The 26,582-nt window shown below is 39.5% G+C and overlaps 1 protein-coding gene across 2 annotated transcripts; it reads left to right on the plus strand.

Annotated features, from left to right (window-relative positions):
• RB195_016241 (uncharacterized protein) lies at positions 1 to 24,723 on the plus strand (the record flags this gene model as incomplete). Of its 2 annotated transcripts, XM_064207304.1 has the most annotated exons (36): positions 1 to 42; positions 619 to 691; positions 854 to 993; positions 2,501 to 2,604; positions 2,664 to 2,784; positions 2,851 to 2,939; positions 3,000 to 3,107; positions 4,228 to 4,303; positions 4,385 to 4,531; positions 4,705 to 4,803; positions 4,856 to 4,944; positions 6,793 to 6,962; positions 7,689 to 7,835; positions 7,993 to 8,057; positions 8,127 to 8,226; positions 8,588 to 8,670; positions 8,733 to 8,845; positions 9,274 to 9,391; positions 10,994 to 11,128; positions 12,348 to 12,401; positions 12,463 to 12,521; positions 12,583 to 12,682; positions 14,236 to 14,300; positions 17,601 to 17,987; positions 18,066 to 18,138; positions 19,283 to 19,384; positions 19,441 to 19,489; positions 20,374 to 20,482; positions 21,352 to 21,463; positions 22,105 to 22,188; positions 23,360 to 23,443; positions 23,522 to 23,557; positions 23,621 to 23,710; positions 23,779 to 23,943; positions 24,015 to 24,203; positions 24,646 to 24,723. In XM_064207304.1, the coding sequence occupies 36 exons, from the start codon at positions 1 to 3 to the stop codon at positions 24,721 to 24,723; spliced, it is 3,855 nt and encodes a 1,284-aa protein (XP_064063185.1). The 2 variants fall into 2 exon arrangements, with proteins under 2 accessions (XP_064063185.1, XP_064063186.1); XM_064207305.1 differs by lacking the exons at positions 1 to 42; positions 619 to 691; positions 854 to 993; ... (3 more) ...; positions 3,000 to 3,107; positions 6,793 to 6,962 and adding exons at positions 5,451 to 5,533; positions 14,153 to 14,180 and having other exon boundaries at positions 4,172 to 4,303; positions 7,972 to 8,057; positions 12,583 to 12,662; positions 17,601 to 17,738; positions 17,885 to 17,987.
• Positions 24,724 to 26,582: the final 1,859 nt, after the last annotated feature.

A 26,582-nucleotide genomic window follows, 5' to 3' on the forward strand; every position in this document is an offset into this window, starting at 1 on the left:
ATGTCCGACGATATTGTGGGACAGCATCGTAAAAGCACTCTAGTGAGGAGCTATTAGAGATTTAAAGGCATCACCCCACGAATCTGAGGTGGTACGGATTTCAGGTGGAGTATTCGTATACAGGATCGTAGATTAAGAAGAGGCGGGTGATTCCGTACCGATTTCTTCCTATTCGCCGTAAAAAACGGCCCGGAAGGCACGGCTTCGAGCGTTCCGGTGCGTTGTTTTCTACAACGAGTTCAATTAGAGTGTACCGTACCACATCAGATTCGTGAGATGATGCCTTTAATTGTATTAGTTATCCGTTTTTTTTTTTGGGATATAGCCCGATGGTGCAGTAGAACATTCAGAGCGCAAAAAAACTCCAAAAAAAAAGCTCCAAAAATATCTGGCAGATACGTAAAAATCCGCTTGGTCGTCAATCTGATAAAACTCCAACGATTTGGATTGAAGTCCACCCACTAGGCGCATCCCTAAAGGTTCCACTAAGGCTGTGTACGTGATTATTTACGTCTCAACTCGGCTTGTTGTTTGTTTATACTGTATCGGCTACGAAAAAACAACTGGTCATTCACTGGTTGTTCCGTTTCTTCTCGCACGCACACGTCTTCTTTTCAGGCTGCTGTTATCGGTGCCCTATTGCTTCCAGTTAGTGATGCTACAGATATTGGTCCAACTGGTCCGATGACAAGTTAGTTCTCCACATTACTTAGATTTATCCCTTGAGTACTGATTGTAAATGATTCACGTGAAGATAATTCCAAATGCAAACTGAGTCCATCATCAGTAACGCAACCAACCAGGACAAATTAAAAGAACAATTTTTATAAGGTAAAACAATTTCCTTTCACAGGTGCAAGGAATTCACTTATTAGTGATGAATGGAGAAGCGCCGTTCTTGATCTTCATAACGATTTTCGTAGAAAACTTGCCAGAGGAGAGCTCGAAGGTAAAGCAGGAAAATTGCCGGCTGCTGCAGATATGAATGAGATCGTACGTGAACCAACTTTATACGATTTTTTCCTCTCACTACTCCTATCTTGACATGACAATGTTTTCTGGCAGTACGGCATATTTTGCACTCCGGTGTTGTGCAAATACGATCATATAGGCGATTGTGAATGAGTATTTGCTTAAGGTTACTAGGAGGGAGCTCCACGATGGCAACAGATACTTAAGTTCTATCCAAAAGTGATTGCAAGAGACTGGAGTGGCTGGAGTCGCAGTTCTAAATTACAACTTACGTAGCTCTAATGTCCAATAATACGCCGTCATGGAAAGAAGGATTCGGTCCATTTCTTCCTAACTACCGTAAAAAACGGCCCGGAAACATACGGCTTCGAGCGTTCCGGCGCACTATTTTCTACAAGAAATTTGATTGAAGCGCGCCAGGCGATGTGCACGCGCCGCATCTCCCGGGCAGTTTTTTTACGGCAATTAGAAAGAAATGGACGGAATAGCCCCTCTCTCTATAATCTACTATGTCATATACGAATACTCCACCTGAAATCCGTACCACCTCAGATTCGTGGGGTGATGTCTTTAAGTTCTATCCAAAAGTGATTGTAAGAGACTGGAGTGGCTGGAGTCGCAGTTCTAAATTACAACTTACGTAGCTTTAATGTCCAATAATACGCCGTCAGATGCTGATATTTTCCTTAAAAATAAGCTGTATAGCTTAGGTCATGTGGATTTCTATCAAATTCTCACCTTCACTCAGTCGAATTCGAATACATTTTCACGTTAACAAATAACAGGAACGATAGAATTTGTACTCTTTTGTTCCTAATGGTGCGAAAAAACCTAAAACCTATTTTTTTTTAATTTAAAACTAAAGTCGAAACACGGGTGAAAACAACTTTGGGTTTTTTTTTCCTTGAAGTCATTAACATGACTGAGGGCTGGTCGAAATTCCAGGTCGCTCAGTGATGTTAATGATTTCCAATTCCAGCAAAAATTCGAAAAGTACCCTCCATTACATGTAGTACAGTACAACATGAAGCACGGTACAGTTGCGGTTAAGCGGTTGCGCTCGAAACAGTGTGGAGGAGCTGAGTGGTTACGATCGAAGGAATCGGTTAGGAGTGAAGATCCTCGCTACCACCATTCATTGCTGCAGTTCGAGATGATCCCACCCCCCAATTCCAACCGCGATCTCTACCGCGCCGGTTCGTGGCGCAGCCGCTTACGCAACTGCACCGTAGTTCATGTCGTTTTGCCCGACTTTATACGACTTGTGCTCCAGCAAACGAAAAAATCAGAGGACACGGTTCTATTGACTTTGGTAGCGCAGGCGTATCAAAAGAGGAAGTGATCTAACATACTTCAAAGGAGGATATCACAATAATCACAAGAACAGCGGGCATCTCACACCAACTCAGTTGATCAACTGCATGTACGTACGTACCCAGGTGGACGTATCCATGTATTTCCCGAGTTTTTTTTTTATTTTCCCATCAGAATTCACCGTTTCGATATTCGCTCAGCTTTTTTTCTGGAGCAGAACTGGGACTACAATGCGGAAATGATGGCTCTGACTGAAGCAAAAAAATGTGGGCCAACGTTTGTTGTTCCAACCGCTGATCATTTGAATGTTTACAAAAAGTAATACCTTTTAGAATAAAATGTTATTTTCTACAACACTAACTCCCTTATTCTCTAAGGATCGATGTAACGAAATCGTGCAACGTCATAGATGAAGCGAAAAAAGCGATCGAGGATTGGTGGGATCAATTTGCCGCTAAACAAGAAAACAATACCTATCAAGGAGAAATATATTCTCCGGTAATTTTTTTTTCCAAAAGAAAAAGTGCGCCAGTAACTGTTGGACGAAAACACATTAGTTTTCAGTTGGCCTACTCTCAAGCTAAAGCTATAGGGTGCTCATATCATTCATGCTCCTCAAAACAACTAAATGTGGTCTGCCTTTTCTATAATTTGTAAGGGAATACTACGATCTTTTTCTTTTCTATAGACTTCTTTAGGAAAAACATTTCCAGGATCGATGAACACGTCGGCAAAGATCTTTACACTCCTAGTTCTACTGGATGTACATGTACAGATTGCATCGATGATCTTTGCCCGTCAACATTCAGTCCTGGTAAGAGGTTTTGATCCGATTCTAGAAGGCAAACCCACAAAAAAAAACTAGGGAGTTGTTTCGATTTTTCTGTAACTCCATAAATCTCCTTTTAAGCCTGAGAAAATTTTTCCGAGGTTTAGTAGAAAGTACTTACACTCTCTAGATGTAAGAGCACAGAACTAATGTGAGGAAACTGTAGCTTTAAGGACCAAGACCTCTTCCTCCTTAATCCTATTCTTAATCGCATCCATTTCAAACAAAGAGAAGATCTGATCCGTTTGGTGCCTATTCTTTCTAAAATCGCAAATTAAAAGCGTAAGAATATCCTAAGAATTTTTACTGCCGCCGGAATTTTGGTAACTTTTAGATGTGTTATTATATCTTCACCGTATAACTACGTCACGGTTGATCTACAGCGTAGTCCTAAGCGTGTAAAAAAAGAAGCTAATTTAAGTTAACGAAGAAAAAAGTTTTCGAGAAAAAAACAGAAAAGAGTTTTCGAGAAAAGTTAGAGATTTTTTTTCTAAATGTCGCAGCACCAATGAGATGTCAACTGTGTCCCATATGCATCCACAGATTTATATAATTTTATATTGTGGTTTTATACCTCAACTCTAAACAAACCAATTAATTAATTCTTAAATGTTACAGCTCTAATGTACAGCACTGTATGCTATATATGCAGCAGTTCAACACTAATGTTCAGAGAAACTGCATTATATTTGCACAACTACTACAGGCAAGATTATTTAAAGGGATCACCCCATGAATCTGGGGGGTGGTGCGGGTTTCAGGAGGGTTGCGCCTATGCGGAGTCGTTGATTATGGAGAGATGGGTGATTCCGTCCATTTCTTCCTAATTGCTGTAAAAAAAACGGACCGGAAAATACGAATTCGAACGTTCCGGTACGCTATTTTCCACAACGAGTTCGATTGGAGCGCGACAGCCTCGTGCACGCGCCGCATCTTTCGGGCCGTTTTTTATGGCAACTAGGAAGAAATGGACGGAACCATCCTCCTCTCCGTAATCTACGACCCCGTATAGGAACTCTTCACCTCAAATCCGTACCGCCCCAGATTCGTGGGGTGATGCCTCTAAAGCACAATACCCCTCTTGGTGCGAAAAAATTCCGGAATTGCTTCAGAAGGTTGGTGGCCACAGGATGGGCTGCGGACAGGAAGATCACATATGCGAAACCGGCGAAGACAATGATGGAATTAGTGGGTTTCTCAATTCCGTCAGCCACCAGTTAAGGTTTACTTATAAATGACTGAATATTCCAATAAATATATAATTGACAGACATACGACCAAGCGTTAGAGAATGCTGCAATTGCTTATTTGAACAAAACTGATGATTGCCCTACAACTCCTGAAGACAAAAACTATGTTGGAGAAAACTTCTGGATCAGCACCTACTCATTGCCTAGTGAAAAGACGGTTGAGAAGGTTGGTGAAGAAATTTTGGAAATAAAAAAGTGAAAATTTTCCAATTCATAGGATAATTTTCTACCAAAAAAAATTCCGCTGCCATATACGGTATGCTTGCACTCATTTTTTTTTGTTCTTCATCGGACTGGTTTCCAGCCCGATATAAACGATTCTTAATTTTCCTGATTCAGGCTATTGGAGAATGGTTTAGTTATCTGGGCAATGAAGGTCTCGGTAAAAATCTCGACTATTCAAGTCTTAAAACTGATTCGGCCAAAAAATTAGGAAATGTGAGTCGGTAAACGAATTTTTTGGGGAGGAAGCCCCTAACATCTCCTTCAGGTAATCCATGACAAGACAGAGAAGATTGGTTGTGCGTTCAAAGCTTGCGAGAAATCGGGAGCGATAGTAATTGATTGTCGCTACGAACCGTATGTTATACTTGAAGGCATCACCCCACGAATCTGGGATGACACGGATTTCGGGTGGAGAGTTCCTATATGGGGTCGTTGATTATGGAGAGAAGAGTGATTCCGTCCATTTCTTCCTAATTGCCGTAAAAAACGCCCCGGAAGATACGGCTTCGAGCGTTCCGGCGCGCTATTTTCTACAACGAGTTCGATTGGAGCGCGCCAGTCTTGTGCACGCGCCGCGCCGCATCTTCTGGGCCGTTTTTTACGGCAATTAGGTGGAAATGGACGGGACCACCCTCCTCACCATAATCTACGATCCCGTAACGAATACTCCACCTGAAATTCGTACCACCTCAGATTCGTGGGTGATGTCTTTAAATCCTTGAGGACCAATTAACATATTGCTGCATTGCTGCATTTTTATCCATTAAAATTGAAGAGATCTTATATTCAGCTAATTCAATAAAGAAAACAATATGTGATAATTCATTGTTTACTTCGGGAATTGTTTATTTTTTTTTCAGGAAACTATCAGGTGGTAAAATCTACGAAACTGGAATTAAATCGTGCGCATGCGACAGCATCAATAAAAGGTGCTCACCTCTTGGTGGAGTTTGTGTGGCGTGAACAAATGTTGGAAGATTATTTGGAGGGGTGGGGAGGGAGGGGATAATTTTTCGAATAAATCGATTTTTTTTCTCTATTACGTATAACAATTAACTAAATATACATACGTATGATACACGTGCAATAACCCCAACAGAATAAAGTAGCTAAATAGCTTCGTATACCGTAACCTAGCCCTTTAATCCCACGGTTCTTCTCTTTTTCCATTTACTGATATCTTCAATACATTTTACACCAAAAAAAAGAAGCACTTTGAACTAAACAAATTTTACGAATTTTCCCTATTGAATCCAGCAAGTCAGGACATTAATAAAATTTTGTGATCTGGTAAAAGTAAATATCTTCCAGAACAGTTGAGCTGGATGAAGGAAACCCAGATATACCCGCTAAGAAAGCAAACAAGCAGTTTCCCTCTTTTTTTTCTGAAAAAAAATTATAGGTAGGTGCTATCTGGCAATCTCAAGTATTTTTTAGAGGGTTACTTCGCTGATTTACTTTATTTTGGCTAAATTTTCCACTTGATCCCTTAAACCGGAGCTTGGGAAGTAGAAAACAAGAGAGAATGGTTCACTTTTCCTCCAAAGTTGGAACGTACACAAATTTCTTTGGTGATCAAAAGTCACTGCTCATAAAATCCTGGCGAAAGATCACTAAAAACTTAGAGACCTAGTCCTAGAAAGTAAATATATACTCTAGGTGGCATCCTGAGGTCAAATCGAGTACACAAACGAAGTCTTTCAAATCTTTAAGTGAGAAAAAGTACATTTTGTGAGGATGTGATTGTTTTGATTGTTTCGATTAAATTTTGCTGCGAAATTTTAAAAGGACAGCAAAACTAGGTCAACAACTCCTTAAGAATTCTTGGAATACAAAAACGATTCGTGATAAATGCTCAACAAAACGTCTGCTTCGAATTGATGCAGAATCGACGGGCTATGATTTTAATGGATTGTTTAAAAAGAGAAAATTTTCTGTGGATCCAAAAATTCGCTTCTTTTTAAAAGGATCTCCGGAGATTTCCTAGCTTGTTGATACTAGAACGCTATCAACACAAACAAATACAACTTTTTTTGTTTTTCACGGATAAGCAGTGAACTGCGCTATCAAGCGTCAAGTTTGCAGACGCCATTCCAGGCTGGAGAAGGTGCTAATACCCTGGCCGTGATAGCGTAATCCGTCCGTAGTTCGAATAGGAGAACAACAAATAGCTATTGATTTTCGCAATACAACATTTGATAGGTTGACGGCCGATCACAGTCAGATCACCGCCACCAGATTCATGAACATCCTGATAATTTTTCTGGTAGCTATTCCTAATATTTCCGTAGCCGTATGGCCTGAACAGGTACATCTCGCATTCCATGGGGACTATTCCGTTATGGCTGTTATATGGACTACTTTTCAATACGGTAATTTTTCGCTATCGTTCTAAAAGTTAGAATATTTATTCGGCGAAGTACACAAAACGCCTGCGACCTTGTTGTTGCAGTTCAGTGCATTCGGAGACGACGTCCTTGAACAATTAATACGCGCATTAGGGACGTCTGGTGTAAAATAAATAAATAACTTTTTCCACTTCTATGCGTTTCCATCACTACTAAAAAAAGTGTCCAGTAATAAAAAGAAAAAAAACATAAATTTTAGGGGAACAGGATGTATTTTGTGGAACTACGTCAATTCGTGGAAATTACAGAAACGACAAAATTACAGAAACGCAACAATAAAATGCTTGACGAAAAGAGTAATGAATTATTTTAAAATTTCCCACTGGTTCCGTTCACCTTCGTTTCTCTCCTCATAATTTCAAAAAGATGGATTCCATCAAGCAATATTCTTGAATACTAAACTGTTCAAATCAATAAATCCTTCACAATCAATCATCCTTGATGTATGCCGTTTGATCTTCTTCCTTACATTTTCTACTCGAAAAAAAAAACTCATTCTATAAATAAAACCGCTGCTGCACTACGCAACAAAACGAGGACCTTTAGCCCAAAAAAATACAAAAAAAGGATCACGAGAAAATAATAGCAATGGATTAAAATCACCCCAGGAAGAGCTACTGGATAGAGGATTCGTCTCATTCATAAATTATGAGCTTATTCGAGAATTTTAATAAAATTTATGAATTTTAGATGATGCTGAAGTCAGCTACGGCGAGGATCCAAACAAATTACTTTATACAGCGACTCATGAGGGTGTTAAACAGTGGATGTCAGGATCGAGTGCACGCTATTCGCATAGAGCTATGATGAGAAACCTTAAACCTTCCACTAATTACTGTAAGTCTCTAAGTCTCTGTTTGTTGGATTGTCACTACCAAACGTTCCATGTGAAGATAAAAATAAATTGATTTTTAATTTAAAAAAAAAACTAACCAAACGCATTTCTCTTTGGGATTCTTTCAATTGTATAAAGATGTGAATGAAGCCCATTCAGATTATCAGATCGGTGCTCGTAGCTTTTCCTTCAATACGCTTCCAGAAAATCCACAGACCTATAAGGTATGTTGGACTTAGTTGTTGTAACTACGGTGTAACAAAGATAATTTTCACTTCAAACTTTCCATTCAGGCCTGTATATTCGGTGATCTCGGTTATTTCCATGGAAATTCGACTGCAAGCCTGATAAAGAACGGTCTTGCAGGGAAATTCGACTTTATCGTTCATCTTGGTAAGATTAGTTCCAAAAATTGGTTGAAGGTTTCGTCGCATACACGAAAAATCCATGTTTTTGAAGAGATGAGGGAAGGAATGAAGAGAACGGGGGGATATTTCGGAAAAATCGACAATATAGAGACCATAGAATTTCTAAAATTTCAAACTTCAACATTTCATGGTATCGTTTCTCGTATTTTAGAAATAATTTAGTTCCAAGGGAATTGAGGAAGGATCCGACTGCGAACAAAAAGAGGAAAAAAAGAGAAACCCACGAGAAAAAATACTGGTCTCTTTCATTGGGATATCATTATGTATATCTGTCAGGAATCCTCTTCATCTCCTTTTCTTTTTCTTTTTGAAGAAATTGGTTGTAGGAGATATTGCTTACGATTTGCATACGAAAAACGGAACCACCGGTGACAACTACATGAATCAACTCGAACCTCTCTTTTCAAAGGTTCGTTTCACTTCAATGTGAGATTTTATGCTCACATGCTCAAAGAATCTGAATCTATGTAGGTCCCATATATGGTAATCGCCGGAAATCATGAGGACGACGGGAAGAACTTCACTGACTATCAGGAACGTTTCTGGATGCCACACAATGGCTACGGTGATAACCAATTTTACAGGTATTTTTTTCCAAGATTTTGACAACAACAAAAAAATTTACTTTAAAGGCATCACTCCACGAATCTGAGGGGGCACGGATTTCAGGTGGAGTATTCGTATACGGGATGGGAGACTACGGAGGGAGGGGTGATTCCGTCCACTTCTTCCTAATTGCCGTAAAAAAACGGCCCGGAAGATACGGCTTCAGACGTTCTGCCGCACTACATACTTTCTGCAAGGAGTTCGACTGGAGCGCGCCAGCCTTGTGCGGCGCCGCATCTTCCGGGCCGTTTTTTTACGGCAATTAGGAAGAAATAGACGGAATCACCCCCTCTCCGTAGTTTCCCATCCTGTATATGAATACTCCTGAAATCTGCACCACCTCAGATTCGTGGGGTGATGCCTTTAATAGATTGATGTGTGCCCCTAGTCCCAACGAATAATTTAGTTTTGATCTCGGACCTGTGCATTGGGTTGGAATAAGTACGGAATATTACGGCTACTACTACATATATGGAGAAGAACCTGTGTTAACGCAATACGAATGGCTAAAAAATGATTTAACGGTATCGTTTTATTACTGGATATAGAACAGGAACAAAAAATAGGGATAAAGTATGAGTAGGGACCAAGAAAGCTAGATTTTTGGATCTCCCGTCGATATCAGCCATTTCGACTCCTTATCGAATAATAAAATAGTAAAAAAAGTACTTCATTAGCTACTTTTTTTCTAGAATTTAACTATTAGACTGTGTGGGCTAAAGAGCTTTTCCCCTCCTTATTTATTCCTTTTATTTCTTTCTCTTTTTTTTCTTATTTAAATAACATTAGTTGGATAGCGGACGCTAGAAGATGACAGATTTGCTCGCATTTTATTACGTAATAAGTTGGATCGTAGGGGATACCGATTCAACTAGGCTGTCACCGCCTTTTCTTGGATTATTAGGCTGACCACATTCAAATTCCTGAACAATACTCCTATCCCCATCCATTTCACAATATCGTTCATTTCGTGGTATTACAGCAAAAGATACTGTACGAATAGGGAATTAACCCTTCAGAGAATGTTCCGGCGGGCTCATGTGGTACCATCTGACGCCATGTGAACTGTCGTGTTTTCAAACCAATTTTAGTTCCAGGAAATTTCAAGGAAAAACACTGCAGGAGCAATGAATCATCAGAGCCATTTTTACCACTCAATTCCAGGGACTAGATTGAGAAATTTGAAATTAGGGTGAAATGTTGTTTTAAGCTCCAATTAGTGTATGAGGACAGTGAGAGAAAAATCAAATCCTTCCCGGAAATCCTTACGTTTTCTTTCCTTCAAATGACCGGCCTTTCTATTGCAGGTTGCGAACAAAAACAGAGAGCAAGTACCATGGATCATTTCCTTTCAACATCGTCCCTTCTACTGTAGTAATACAAACTCAGCAGAGTGTCAAGCGTTCGAAAACAGGCTGGTCAGTTCTTTTCAACTTCAACAGGTACCGCGACCCTTTCTGTGTTTACACAGCTAAGCATCTAAAGGAACGCTTTCTATCCTTCTACTCTCTAAAGAGGCCTACATTCCTTATAACACTCATCTTCAATTAAAGGTATCTCCCTACAAATCTGACCTGGTATGGATTTCCGAGTGTCAAAGACTATACAGGGCGTAGATTGCAAAAACAGGCGGGACCTTGCCCATCTCTATGGATTTTCGATGGAGATTCGTATACCTACATAGAATCGTACCGCCACCCTTGCGCCCCGCCTCCACCTGCGATTTGTCAAAAATCCATTTGGACGCCTCGATAGGATAGATAATTCATTTCATTCGACGAATCGCAAGCGGGTGGCGAGGCGCAAGAGTGGCGCATTGCAATAGAGGATGTCGTAAGGAACCGCAATCCGAAGCCGTCTGCTTACAGTGAAGCAGGGAGAGATGAGCGAGATCCCACCCGTTTTGTAATCTACGCCCATGTATAGTCTTCGGCCCTCGAAAATCCATGCCACGTCAGATCCGTGGGGTGATGCCTTCAACAAATTCAATCATCAATGAAAGTAAGTAGAAATATACTTTTACTATCCCTGTTCTCATATTTTTATTTTTTTTACCACTGTTCTCATATTTCGGAAGTTTCCGGCTTGAAATGTAAGAGTTCAAATAAAAAGTGAAGATATCTCAGATCCGAACTGGATGGCTTGATATGCCAGGTTTGGAATCACTTTTCCTTCAACAAGGAATGGATGTGGGATTTTGGGGCCATGAACATTCTTACGAAAGATTCTATCCTATTGCTGATAAACAGTTCTGGAATGATGTGAGTTTTCACTTTATTCCACCATCGCAACACCAAATGTAACTTTTTTTTTGTGTCACTGTGAACCATGTTCCACCATAATTGGGGTCGTGTAGATCTCTTAATTCTCGTTCCGGTGCAGAATATGAACGGTAAGTGACGAATGATGAGCAAAATTTAGCAAAAACTAGGAGATATCACATGGGAAACTGTACTGGAGCAAAAAATTGTTGAATTAGTGCTGTGCACTAATCCAACATCGCCGATTAACTGGTTCTAAATCACAGCCTTCTTTTTTCTTTGCACGTGCTGTTCCCAAGCTGTACGAAAACCTATGTCCACTCATCACCCAACGAATCTGGGGAGGTGCGGGTTTCAGATGGGTTATACGCTCATTATGGGGACGTAGATTATGGGGAGGAGGGTGATACCGTCCATTTCTTCCTAATTGCCATTAAAAAAAACGCCCCGAGCTATTTTCTACAACGAGTTCAATTGGAGCGCGCCAGCCTTGTGCACGCCCCCTTCCTCCCCCCATCTTCGGGTCGTTTTTTTTTCGGTAATTAGTAGAAAAATGGACGGAATCACCCTCCTCCCCATAATTTACGACCCCGTATAACCCACCTGAAATGAAAACACCACCCCAGATTCGTTGGGTGATGCCTTTAAAGGAGAACTTTTTGTGCAGTAGAGACGAAGAAGGTCACCATTCTCATCACGTTCACTGGGCTCTTCCGGGAAATTAAAATCAGCTGACTGATCGAAGTAGGATCGGCAAAACATGCAGAAAACAAAACGTGCAGAAAAATCTTTACAGAAATTTATCAGCACAATTGGAACGACATCTATACTATTAAAATCACAGTTGAAAAGAAGACAATGAAAATTTTCCGTAATTTTTTTTTCAATTTGTCTAGAAATCAGGAATAATTGTGAACAATACACGGCGAATAGCATTTGAAGACCCTTAGTGAACACATCGAGTTTGGGAAGAATAAAATGAGCATTTTGATCTCAGGACAAAAAATGTGCCTTCTATGTAATTTTCAGCAATTTCAATAAAATTTCGAAGATACAACAGTCACATATTAAAAAAGATGAAAAAAGAAAAAAACGGAAAAAAAGAAGATGTTCTAAATTTAAGTGATAATTTGTGGTGAAGAATGTTTTGGAATGTGTGCATATCCATCCTTAGCACTCCTCTGGTCATAATCGATCAATAACCTTAAAAGTATTCCAGACGAACGCTTATAACAATCCAAACGCTCCTGTCTATGTGATCAGTGGATCAGCGGTGCGTTATGTTTGTTTTAAATGAAATTTGATTATTGATCGACTATTTTTAACAGTTTCAGGGATGTCACACTCCTTATACAGAATTTTCCGAAAATCCCTGGCCATTCAGCGCTGCTAGGTAGGTTCACGGGTCGAAACTTCCCGTTTTTTCTCACATTTCTGGATGAATTTCTTTTTAGAGTCAACGACTATGGTTACTCTATTCTCACTATTGCTAATTCAACACATATACATTTGGAACAAATATCCATAGAGAAGGGTGATACTGTAGTAGATGAAGTATGGATAGTAAAAGAAAAATCTCACCAGCATTCTCAAGCATTGAGGTTTGTTACATTGATTAATTTCTTTCTTAGCTAAATACTTATATATGAGAGATTGAAGTTTTAGTTTCAATGCTTCAACACCAATTCTATATAGAAAATTATTTATTTCTAGATATACAGAAAATTATTTATCTCTAGATATACAGAAAATTATTTATTTCCAGATATACAAAAAATTATTTATTTCTAGATATGCAGAAAATTTTGCCCTGATTTTATTTTTCCCCGTAGTGGTCGAGGTAGCGAGGTTTCCTCGGATAGTTCAACAAATTTTCTATTTGAAGGGACATAACTCCTGAATTTTTTTCCTCAAGCAAAAAGTACTCCTCAGAGAACAACTTCTTACATTAATCATTTTTAGAAAAGCTACGCCTGGATGGAAATTTCCTGCAATGAAATGTCATCCAAAGAATATAGCGTGCAGAATGTCGCTGCAACAACTAAACGAGGAACTCTAGAAACAATTTTCTTCTTAAAAAAAACTGTAAAAACCATAAACTCTAGAAGGAGATAATAAAACTTATGATTTGGTGTGTATTGAACTTGTAATCACAATTTGATCACATTATCCTAAATATTTGGCATCAAACGATGTTGTAAAGATGTCTAACTGCAAAAACTTCAACTCGGAATAACTATGTGAACAGAGCGTATGGCTCATAAAATCTCCACCTCAAAACATTATGAAAACCAGCAAAATAGAGGATACCCTAAGTGAAAAGGTTTTTTTTTTCAATTCTTTCACACTCCACTTCGTTCTAAACTGGTGCCAGGTAACAAAAGAGATATAAATTTTAAAAAAATCTCCTGAAAAGGGAAAATTCAGAGAAATTGAAAAAAAGCTGCACGTATTCTTGTGTATATCGCAGTTTAAAAACTACATTGAAGATCAGACCAAAATCAAGGAAACTCGGAAAGAAAAACAATGAAAACGTTTTTTTAAACAATATTTCATATATTGATCTAACTTCCCTACCCTATCTTCACCGATTCCTCCACGAATTTATGGTTTGTGTATTTAATACAATTCATCTTTATTAAACAACGGCTAACGTTTCGTCGTTATCGCCTTCGTCAGAGCCTGGAAAATTCAAAGCCATTAGTGATTTATCCCCTTAAGCGCCTCATCACCCTACAGAAAGCATCCAAACGGTAGGCAAACTCAATCAATCTCAACTCAATCTTGGCTACAGCTCAAGGAAATCAATTTAAAACCACGTTTCAACAAGCCGAGATTCAAAGACAGTCGAACATGAGTAATACAATTCAATTTTCAAGGGAATAGATACTCCGTAGATTGACGCTGATTGTTTTAAAAACACTCACAGAACTATGTTTTTCACAAAAGAAACCAGAATTGTTGTGAAACCTCGAAGACAACACTCCACTATCAACTAAAAGGGGCGGCGAGGTTCATATTTAGCTCAACTTAGCAGTAGTAAAGCAGAAAGGTCGGTTCGTTCTTCTCGCACCGATGTATGAAATAGTCATGGATGCTCTCTTCAGATGGTTAGCGATCGTGAAGTGGAGATGGAAAGCAGCAGAAGACGTAGGTCTGCTACAAGAAGCAAGTACGTCTGGATTTAAAAGTAGTAGAAGAGGGTTCCAGAGGTTGAGACTCAAGTGATAACACAATGAAGCACCGCAACATCCACAAAGTTTTTTTCAAATACGGTTCTTCCTGCTGAGCGCACTCTGAGAAGCATATGTTCAACTTCGAGTTATGTATGCTCTCACGGTGATTGCTGAACGACGATAGGATTTTCGTTGTTCTCCGAAATCCAGAGCTCTTACGAGAATTTCTGTGGGTTAAAGGCAACAGGCCACTAGATTGACGATGCCGGAATCTCTCCACGAGAAGATAACGGTGTAGATCGCCAATACCAGCGCGATCAGCCCGAATTCAGCAAAAAAAAGCGCAAGAAATAGCTCTGCCGATCGAATTCTCCAACGACACACCTAACAACGTGGCAAGTATAAAAAGCCAACGGGCTGTTAACTCTCCCGCTCACCGGCGGAAGATGCGCGAGTGCCTGCGCTCGCAATAATGAAAATACAAGCTGATAATTTAGAAGATTTGCGAAATTGTCAATTAGGCGTCAGAATCATGTCGTTGTGTGGGCAGACCACGCACACCCCTTCAGCACCTCCAACGTGCAGAGTAATATCGTCTAATGTTCATTTCCACGTCGTTGAGATTCCAGATGTTCTTGTTCACGTCATCGTTGACATCGTTTGCTCTATTCTCTGCCCTTGTTGGCCCTTTTGAGATAATAGTTCGACCAACTTGATTGGGAAGAACCTCATACAATGACTTGCTTGCAAGCTTACGTTATATTTGTTTGCTATATCATGTTCTTATGTGTTCGGATGATATCAGTCAAGAACGTTAAGGTATACATCAAGCTTTCCCTCCAGAGCATCCAATGGTTCGCATGTTCATGTACATGCGACAACAAAGGATGACAGAAGGTATAGCAAAGGATGTCAGAGGAAACGTGAAGTAGAAAAACGATGATGTTATAATGTAGCATGTAATCGTATACATTAGAGAACATAAAGAACATTAGGGAAAAAATCAGGAGGAGAGCAAGGAAAGAGCGTTTATGCAAACGTACACAACAATCTTATAAGAGAGAAGTAGACACATAAATCGAAGAAATCAGAAGAAATAAAACTTACCTGACAAACAGACAGAACAGAACAGAAACGCGAAGATTTGAACGACTTTGAAATCAAGAGATCAAAAAAATATTACTGTACATAATGTAAGAGGTTACGCCGTATGTGTAGCCTACATACTCAACCACATATATGACTTTTAAATGACGATTTTGCAAGATTTGCACAAAATTTTTACAATTTTCCACATGACTTGTTTTTAGGAAGCTGACATGACTCGTAGGAAAATTCGATCGACAAATCCGTTTCTCACGCCGTTTTTCTGGACAATTAACAAGAATCAAATGTGATCGCGGTTACGATTGTGATCCATGCTCTTAGCCTCATCTTTTCGTGGAGAGAACCCTATACCGCCAACCACGTGATATGGTGCCTTCAATCACGGGGTTCCTTGATGCGGGCAACGCCACAAGTCCCCAAAGGATAAATTCTGAAGAATCACACGAATAGTTCATGGGACCTTATTACTATAGTCCTTGTTGGTCCCTAAGAAAAGTGCACAACAGGATATCGGTATCCATGGCGTGGCTCATTTTAGCACCCTACTCCTTTTTTACATATTTAGCTGACATTCTAACAAGTATATACGCAAACAGAAGAACTAATCAGTGGAATCCAGCGATTATTTAGCTCGATGGATTGTTTTCATGTGAAAAATCACCAGATTATACTCAAAGGTGCGATAAGAAGGAGCCGTACTCTCCTCAGGTGAAGGGGTCTCTACATAGCTCTTCGGATCCAGCCCAATTGATGAAAATCATTTCGCCAACCGTCCAAAAATGAAGGGGATCCTTTCGCTAACCGTCCTATAGTGAAGGGGGTCCTTTTGCCATGCGTCGAAAAGTGGAGGGGGTCGAAGCACCGTCTCCGACCATCGCATCTACATCTGATTATACTGTTGTACTGTCAAAATCTCGGATAGATTAAATTAATAAATTAATTAATAATTAATAAATGAATAATGAATAATTAAATTAAATTAAATCTCCATCTCATTGCAATTCATCTTTCTTCAAATTACCACCGACACATGTTGTTGACCCAACAAAAATGGATCATAGTAGTAGAGAAGAGATAAACATTTCCTACAAAAGTGCTACGATGGTGGTAGGTTGGTGTCCGTAAGTGAGATGGGAAGTTGTATACTTTCATCCGTGAAAGAAATAATGAAATAAGATAATGAAAATATAGCGCGGACAAAGTAAATAACAATAGTTGATAGAATTTTGTTCTGCATGGATATAGCTCTGCAAAAATGAGGTTATTAAAAAAAAGAAAAATATTAACCGAAGTTGAAAGGCTGTAGAATTTGCAAAAGTATCAGAATCTATGCATCAATCCCAAAAGAAAAGTAGAGAAAATGAGCATAGAATCGACAAATAGAAGAAATTAACAATTAAAAAAAAAACAAAGGATATGAAATTTGTGGAAGTTTGCGTAACTTTATTTTATTTATTTCTTCATTTCTCATTCAAATTACCGTAGTGCTAAAGAATCTTTGTCACAATGACAGTTTAAGCACAGTTTTTCTCTACAAAACACTGCGTTTGCATGACGAATCGAGTAATAGTTCGAAAAAGCTTCTGAGTTAGGGCGGAAAAAATGTGCTCTTGGCCTCAATGAGTCCAAAGTGAAGAGCACTCCTTACTGCATATGGATCAAAGGCAAAGTTGCAGCTCTTCAAGCAAAATCATCATCGTAGGGCACGATGATGCAGTAGATGGAATTTCTCCGGCGAATTCCACTGGACAAAAAGCATTAATTCTTATCTTTATTATTTAATCTATTTATCCCTTATATTCTTCATTTACTATTCTGTTTATTCTTTTTTCTTTCTATTATTCTTATTTCTTCTGAACCCAAAAATTAACCACAGTTTTCATTTCATGAAAAGCCGAACATGTTTCATGACACGGAGCTTCGTTGTAGTATCGAAAACTGTACATAGATTTTTCTTGTCTCGAAAAAAAAAGAAAAAGAAAAAGTTAAAATGTAATTTAGATTAGAAATTAACCTGTCACTCCATGGCAAAAATGGGGAATGTGTATCAAAAGTTATTTGCAGAAGGAAAATAAATAGCGTTGTTGTTAAGAAATTTCTGGTAATTGTTTGCCAAAAAAAATCGCAAACCATTGAAGGGACTAAAATAAAAAAAATATGACAATAAAACTAATGTGACTAATATTCAGACGAAGAAGATCCCTCACAACTGAACCAATTTCAAGCAGCAAAAAAGAACGTGAAGAACGTGCCAGTAAATCTTCCCGATCAGAACGATCACCGCAAACATCGCGAAGAATTGCAAAATCGCGAAGTGAACGAGAAGAGTCAACGAGAGAAAGCAGACCGAGTTCACCTAAAACATCCAAACGATCACCAACTACCAGCAGTAGAAAAAGATATCGAAAAAAACGATCACGCTCGAGAAGACGTGAAGTGCACAAATGTTCGTTGCATAGCCATAAATGTCCAGAAGACATTTCACACAAACAATTGACTGAAGCTGCTGCAAGAGATCGGCACCGTCGTGAAGAAATCACTATTAGACGAATGATCGAAGGGAATGGAATGACTGAGTGAGTTAGCAGCTGCAGTGTGTATCCATAGATCCATGAAGTTTTTAAACAGACAAATAAACACTAATATTTCTTCAGTATAGCACTTTGGAGAGCCATGAAGAGGCAAAGCGCTTATTCATCGATGCGAGGATTAGCACTGTATTTACAGGTAAGCTAATACGAAATCTACTGCGAGATTTCAAACCTCTACGGATTTCATCGATTTTTTTTTCTCTGAAACGAATTGATAGTTGAGCTGCTTCCACGCTCTGCTATAAGAGGTAACGACAGAGTATCAAAGACTGATGATTTCTGAGCTGATAGGTGGAATAAGGGTAGCATTGCGGTTGCCGAGGATATCATGAACATCAGAAATGAAGTCACACTCGTGGTTGTCGTTATCGCCTGATCGCAAAATTCCGTAATTATCCGCGTTTTCTCTAAATTTCGATGAAAATTCATATAACTCTGGATTTCGTGATCAAAAAGTTCGTAATGAACCAGTAAGCAGTAAGTCTCCAAAGCAGAACTTAGGCACAATGATGGAATTGGAAACGACTGAGGACTTCTGCAATCATTCGGACGACGGTCAAATAAGCTTCAGCTTCGCAATAATAAAATAACTTCAACTAGCGCAAAATGTGGAATTCTTTGGATTTACGGTATGGTTTTTCATGGATACCTTGGATAGAGCAGGGAAATAACGTGAAACACATTAGAAACCGATACCGGCGCATTAATTTCTGGTTCAAAATGCTCTTAACAATTTCTCATACGAAACTATAATTGTGACGTGAAATAGGCCACGAAATAGTAGAAAATTTCAACAAGAACAGAGATAATAAAGCAGTAACTTTTGAGTATTCCCCATGTTCGATTGTCCTTGAATCTTGGATCTTGAATGCTGTTAATAAAGAAAATTAATACCAACCTGTAGCCAAGATTAGTATTAATTTTTTCATTAACAGCTAACGTTTCATCATTATCGCCTTAGTCGGAGTCTGGAAAAATTAAGGCCATCAGGGATTTATCCTCTCAAGCGCCTCATCATTCTACAGAAAAAATTCAAACGATAGGTGAATTCAAAGAACAACACATCGGCTAGTGCTTACCTCATTTGCTAAATCTAGTAAAGTAACAGACCACCACACCACACACAACTATGAGTCACGAAGGTTTTTATTATGGACCTAATGGCCCGAGGCGATAACGCCGAAACCTAAGCTTTTAATAAAGAAAGATCCATACGAATCTCGGCTATATCTCAAGCAAATCAATCAAAAAATTCCCGGAACTTTTGTTCCTCATTTAAGTGCATATGCATATTGACATGTGGATTAATGGCATTAATGGCACAAAGCTTCTTTAATACCAGAGGAGATCTCAACTTTTATTTGTGTCAACTGACATTTGAGGTAAGCTATACAGTATTCAAAAATCATACAATCAAATTGAACCACTTTTATTTCAGTTGTTTCTCTATATGGTCGTACTATGCAACATCACAGCTCCGAGTCACTGTAAGCGTTATTATTTACAAAATGGAGCGAATGAGTTCACAATGTAAACAGCGTCATCCATCTGTACCTTCATGTCCGCTTAGAAGTGCATCCTAAAAAATACGACATGTCCCTCCTATGGTCTCCAAGCAATTTTGACGCGAGCACAAAAGTGTTAACTGATGCCGTACAAGTACCCATCACTGGATATATATACTTTATTTCCACTGGCATTCAATCCCGGAAGTGCTGGCTTTTTAAGACCTCTCTTCAGGAGTCCACATTAAAGTCATCATCCCACGAATCTGGCGTGGTATGGATTTTCGTTGGAGTATACCTATATCGGGTCGTAGATTATGAATACAGGAGTGGTTTCGCTCATCTCTCCCTGCATCACTATAAACAGACGGCTTCGGAATGCGGTACCTTACGACGTCCTCTATTGCAATGCGCCACCCTAGCGCCCCACCCCCGCCCGCGATTCGTCGAATGAAACGAATTCCCCATCAGGGCGTCCGAATCGATTTTCGACGAATCGCAGGCGGGGACGGGGCGGAAGAGTGGCGCGTTGCAATAGAGGACATCTTAGGGAACTGCATTCCGGAACCGTCTGTTTACAGTGATAGAGATGAGCGGAACCACTCCTGTATTCATAATCTACGACCCGATATAGGTACACTCCAACGAAAATCCATACCACGCCAGATTCGTGGGGTGATGTCTTTACGGGGCTTTTGTGTGGCATTTCGACGAACCCTTCACAAGTCCATGAGAAATTTAAATTTTCTTTGACCCACACTAACCATTATGTAGTGGTTTGCTATGTATAACTCAGATCGAACTCACGTTTCTTTTCAAAGCAAAACTCATCGTTCCATTAAAAATAAAAATCGATATTATTTCAGTCGTGCGTTTTGCTTGTATAGCTCTATTTGTCATCGCTGTTGGTGTCAATTTTTCTCATATACTCATAGTTGTTAGAACAGAAGGCTTATATTGGAAATGCGAGGAGGGGTGAGTTGTAAAACAAGAGGATTGGGAGACGTAACATTGAATTTCAAGCGACGTACGGGACGAACGAAAAAGATGGTCGAAAAAAAGTATTGAGAACCATGAAGAAACTGAGACCCAAAATCAATCTATATGTGTTACTGCAGAACAGAAAGAAACAATCTGCTCATTCATTTTTGAGCTCTTTTTAGAGGATAGAGGATTAAATGCTGCTGCCGTTGATCACAACATTTAAGATGTGCTCAACTTTAGGATGTGTCAACTTTTAGAATAGTTTCAAAGGTTACAATACTAAAGCATCTACCTAAAAGGGATCAAATGTTCAGCACAGTTAAGGCAGTCCCAGACCAGTTGCAGTGCAGCGGAATTTCTTATCACTGCGCTACATCCAAATAAAAAAATCTATTTTTTAAAAAATATGTATAGGGACAGAAAAAAACCCACTAAACATGACAAAGAATAAACAGTTTAGGATTTTGAAATTTTAGAAAATATAAGGCCTAGAAAAATAACTTTAAAAAATCCAAATCTAAATGTGTAAAAATATATGGAAAAAAAATGTATAGAATATAAGAAAACATTTATGAATAAATATAAAAGTATATGTATGTAAAATGTATCTAGATATAGGACGAAGTGTAATTTTTAAAACCCGATTTATAGCGTATGCAGGAACAAAAATATCGCGAAAATACCACAGTACCAAAATACGAAAACCAAGCTGATGCACAAACTTGATGGTTATGTATTTTAATAAGAGCTGCTGAGACTAAAATTTTGAATTTTTACCTTTTCGCACTATGACAGAAATATTTTAGATGCTCAAGTAAATCCTTGTAAATAAAAACAACTTTAACAAAAAAAAATTTCAGTGGAATTATCATGCAGCATTGTTTCTTTTTGTCGATACCAACACATTATCACACATTGTATACGGCAGCTTTTCTGCTGTTTGTTCATCTTGCTAATGCTCTCGTATGTGTGGTGGGTTTTTTTTCTTAAATTACATTTGAAAGAGATTTGAAATATGTAGTTGCGCAAAAAATGTTGCAGTTGGTAGAGCTTGGTCATAAAAAAAACCATATGCTCAGTTTTACCAGAAATACGTTGCGTTAGCATAGCGTTTCACATCTGGTATTCCCTAAGTGTTTATTTTATTGGTACAAAAAATCTGTTTCCTACGCAGTTATTTTTTACAAAATTCCCCTTGATGAGCAGTTATTTCCAATCTGTTTTACCTGTAAAGTAATAACCAATGTTATCCTTAATATATGATCTTTCCATAGCGACTGCGTACAAAATTCCCCTTGATGATCTATTTAAAATCTGGAAAGTTCCCTCCGGGCAACTAACATAAGCATACATTTTGAAGGGGTTCCTCGTTCATACATAGAGTATGCACGAGGAGCCCCTTCAAAATCTATGTTAAAAATTAAAAATTTAATTCCTTTAAAAAATCCCTCTAAAAATTTAGCAGTCCTGTAGGCGAAATGATCCGCGCATAGAAAAAAGTGGATAAGTAGGTAACAAAAACCTGCATTATACAACTTTTCTAACCAGCTACGTAATTGAAAATTTCAAATTTTTATGCTTTCAAAAAATTTTACAATTTTCTTATGCTCCAGGCTATAAGCATTTTTTACGATGGAAGTTTGGATTGGTATCTAGAACAAACGCCTGGTGCACCTCAATGGATCACAAATGAACCAGTGAGTATCGTGAATTCCTGAATTTTTAGAAAAATCACCCATGTAGAAACAACAATCAGTTCAGTCATTCAATTTTTTTTTGTAAATCTTAACGTGTGCCAGGAACACGTACAACTTTTGGTTTGCGTTTTCACGTACCTCGTACGAAAAATGAAACGCCGTTTTTCAGGACGATTAGGAGAGATGAGTGGGGCCACGCTCCTTCAATCCCTCCTAATCGTCTATACTCGTAATCTACGCCCCGAACCCTAGAGGGTATAGTCCACGCAGTGATCACTCTACAAACTCATCCTGTATTGTTTTACTCTTTGATTTGTACCCATCCAAAAGAATACGGTAAAAAATTTAATTTCTAAATCATGCGGCACTAATATGAGAACATTAAGCTGTTCCTTAGAAACTTCGAAAGCAGTGAAATCTACAAGAGTAATCCAAGTCTCCATACGATATCTGGATCTTTTTTACGGTTAAAATTCGCTACGTTCATTTAGGGCACAGTACTTCGTCTTAAGGAATAACTGCTTAACGCTATTAATACGATGCTAAGAGGAGTTTCAGAAGAAAAAATCAAGAGCTTTCTCTGAAATTTCAAATTAGATTCTCCCATTTATTGATGTCAAGTATTATAAGAAAGGTTGAATAAGAAAACTGCAAAAAAAATATGCACTAGCGCTAGCATATCTAATAGAAAGACAAAAGTATGTAGAAAAGGATATAATTGGTACTCTTAGAATTTATCAAATTCCTATACATCACATAAAGGGCGGCTGTGGCGCATTCGGTTAGAGGTCCGTTGCAGCCACATGGTCAAAGGTTCGAAACCGCCATAGTGGAGCGGATGTAGTATAGTCGGTTAGAGGTTCCGCTTCGTGCACGATCGATCGGTCGGAGGTTCGAATCCGCCCTAGTGCTCACCAAGCCCTTCATCCCTCCTGGATCGCTAAATTGGTGCCAGACTTGTTTGGGAGGATAAAAACACTGACTTGATCATCGGCTGGCCCCCGCAAGTCATTGTATAGGTCAACACGCGTTCCAAAACCTCAACGATTACGAATTCCAGTAAAACGCGTTGGCGCATCCCGAGCGGATTGATACGCCAGTGACTTTTTTACTTTTTATACATCACATAATGCGATAAAGGAATATAATTTAAGTACGTGTATTTTTATAGCTCCATCAACATGACCGTGTAGAAGAAGCGACTCGAAAAGCAAAAGAAACCAATCTGATAAGAAAACTTCGTGAACCTCTTAAAGTCTGCAAAGCAATCAGCAATTCATTCATAATTTTACCATCTTATTATTAACCTTCATTTTTTTTTTCTTTTTTCCAGATGACTGACTTTCCTCCAGGAACGATAATGAGAAGGGTACGTTTTCATTGTGATTCACAATAAAATATGATAGGATTGAGTAAGATCAGTCACTTTCAGGAACAGACCGAATATTCAGTTCGTACCACTACATTCGATCGTAAAGGCAAAATGAAGGTTGGCCCTGAACATGTGACAATGTCCAGATCGGTAAATAACAGGAGCTTATAAGGAGGAAAAAAAAAGAAATTAGGATTGATTCTATCTGCTTGTTACAGTACACTCTTAAAGCTCCCGGAAAGAGTCCCGCGACAGGACGGCGCCAATGGGTGATGCAACGGCCTGCGCCTGATGCAGGCATTTCTTATGTACCTGCCAAGGATGTGAAATCAACACCTGCTCCTAATATTAAATCGAGTTCTATACCCAAAGTTGTTCTTAAGGTCATTAGAATCTTTTTTTTTAATCTTTTTCTCTATTGATTTTTGGACGCACTGAACGAAAATTCTTTAAGTCTTCTGAGAAAGAAAAAACTCCTACTGGGAAAACACCACAAAACGTCGAAGTGAAGCCACCACGAGCAGCAGAAAGCAAGCCAACCGGAATACCGATCGAAGTTTCGTTTATATCGAGCTCAGAGAAACGAACTAGTGCTGGCAAGGAGCCCGAAATCCACGACGTTCCACCCTCTCTTGTGAGCAAGGTGAGAAGAAAAATTACAGGCATCACCCCATGAATCTGAGGTGGTGCGGATTTCAGGTGGAGAGTTCCTAAACGGGATCGTAGATTATGGTGAGGAGGGTGGTCCCGTCCATTTCCACCTAATTGCCGTAAAAAACGGCCCGGAAGATGCGGCGCGGCGCATGCACAAGGCTGGCGCGCTCCAATCGAACTCGTTGTAGAAAATAGCGCGCCGGAACGCTCGAAGTCCTATCTTCCGGCCCGTTGTTTATTATTCCCGCAATTAGGAAGAAATAGACGGAATCACCCTTCTCTGCATAATCGAGGACTCCGTATAGGCATAACCCTCCTGAGACCCGCACCACCACAGATTCGTGGGTGATGACTTTAATTTCGACAAAAATCTGACAATCTGAAAACAAAACTAGCTGCATTGTGAAGAATAATCTTATCCTTATTTCCAGATGCCTCCTTTGATCTCTCCATTGGTCATTTTAAGTAACAGAAATATGGTGGAGAAAAAGAGCGACTATATGTTTTAATTTAGAGATGATCGTGTATGTCTACGATATGTTGCTGAACCGTGTATCTCTCAGGGTGACTGTGCCTTTTTTTTTATCTTAAGAAAAATATATGAAAAACAACAATCAGAATGAGAGCTACAGAATGATCATGCAACATTTCGCGGTTTTTTTTCTGTCTTTTTAAATTGAGCTGCTTATCGATTATTTCCCCGCTAGTAGTTCCTGATCACCGAGGTGTTAAGCTTCCTATTGAAATATCCATCGACCGAATGGTAGTTTTCACCAAGCATAAATTCCTTCTTTGCATAAGTCTCAATGATCAGGTGGACTTCGAAACGAAAAATGCGATCGTTGTTTGTATTTCTCTGTCCATTTTTTCGAACTAATAAAGTTCTAACGTTGTTGAATATTTCGCAAACAAAAAGCCTTCCTGTGTGCCCTTAAAGGCAGCATACCACGAATCTGACGTTGTGAGGGAAACCAGTGGAAAAGGTAGAGATGGGGTTGTAGTAGGTGGGAACAAGGATCCGGTCCGGTCATTTCTCCTTAATCGTTGTAAAAAAAAACGTGGCGTGAAAGACAGCGTTTTCACGACGATTTTAGTTGCGACGCGGCACACCCCTGTACACGCGCCGCATCCAGCTGCGCAGCGGTCGGAAGCCACTGAGTTCTCCTCGACTGCCTATTCAAGTGAAACCAATGAATAGGTTGCGGAAGTTCCCTCCGCAGAACATATACATAGTGGAGCGTTCTAATGTTCCTCATAGGAACTAAATTGGTTCCCATGCCGTTTTTTTTAGGATGATTAGGGAGAGGTGATCCCCCAATCAACGATCTTATCTCTAACGTTTCCTGTGGATTCACTCACCACGCCAGATTCGTGGTATGCTGCCTTTAACATTAGCTTTGGCAAGGTGCCTTCGCCACGGACGCACTTCGACAAAAAAAAAGAATCGAAATCTCTGTTTCGAAAAAGAAAAAAATCCTGACGAGTGTATTTGACCTGAGGCAAAGGTCTTGAAGAATTAATGTGAGCAAAGTGGCAACATTTACCAAGAACAATCAAATCTATATTAGTGTACCACCGCTGTATGTAGTGTGAACGAATATTTTACATCAGGAATCGAGAAGTTTCAGTAAGCGTTGAGATCAATGCAGTTGGCAGTGAAAATATTAAAGGCATCATATCACAATTTTGGTTCCTTTTTTGTGGTGGGGAACCCACAGCGAAAGCGTAGAGATCGGATAACAAACTGCGGGACTCAGCGTGGTTCTACTCATTTTTCACTAATCGTCGTAGAAAATTGCGTGGAGGACGCCGTTTTTCTACGACGATTTCAGTTGCAAAGCATCATCCTTGCGGTCGGCATCCAAGTGCGATCGATTGAAGACCAGTAATGTCTTCTCACCATCCGATTCAACTAAACTAATGAACAGACTGCTGAGGGGACCAGAAGGATATGCAAAGGGGAGGTCAACGCACTTAAAGGCATCACTCCTTGAACCTGGGATGGTACGGGTTTCAGGTGGGTTATGCCTACACGGGGGTCGTAGATTGTGGGGAAGAGGGTGATTCCGTTCATCTCTCCCTGTATCTGTGTAAACGGACGACGCCGTAACTGTTTCTTACGACCGATTCTGTTGCAATCCGCAACCTTTGCGCCCCGCCTACGACTTGTCCGAATGGGTTTTCGACAAATCGCAGGCGGGGCGCAAAGGTTGCGGATTGCAACAGAAGCGGTCGTAAGAAACAGTTACGGCGTCGTCCGTTTACACAGATACAGGGAGAGGTGAACGGAATCACCCTCTTCCCCACAATCTACGACCCCGTATAGGCATTACCCGCATGAAACCCCGTTCCACCCCAGATTAGTGGG

The sequence above is a fragment of the Necator americanus genome, chromosome V, assembly GCF_031761385.1.
Source record: "Necator americanus strain Aroian chromosome V, whole genome shotgun sequence".
Classification (NCBI taxonomy): domain Eukaryota; kingdom Metazoa; phylum Nematoda; class Chromadorea; order Rhabditida; family Ancylostomatidae; genus Necator; species Necator americanus.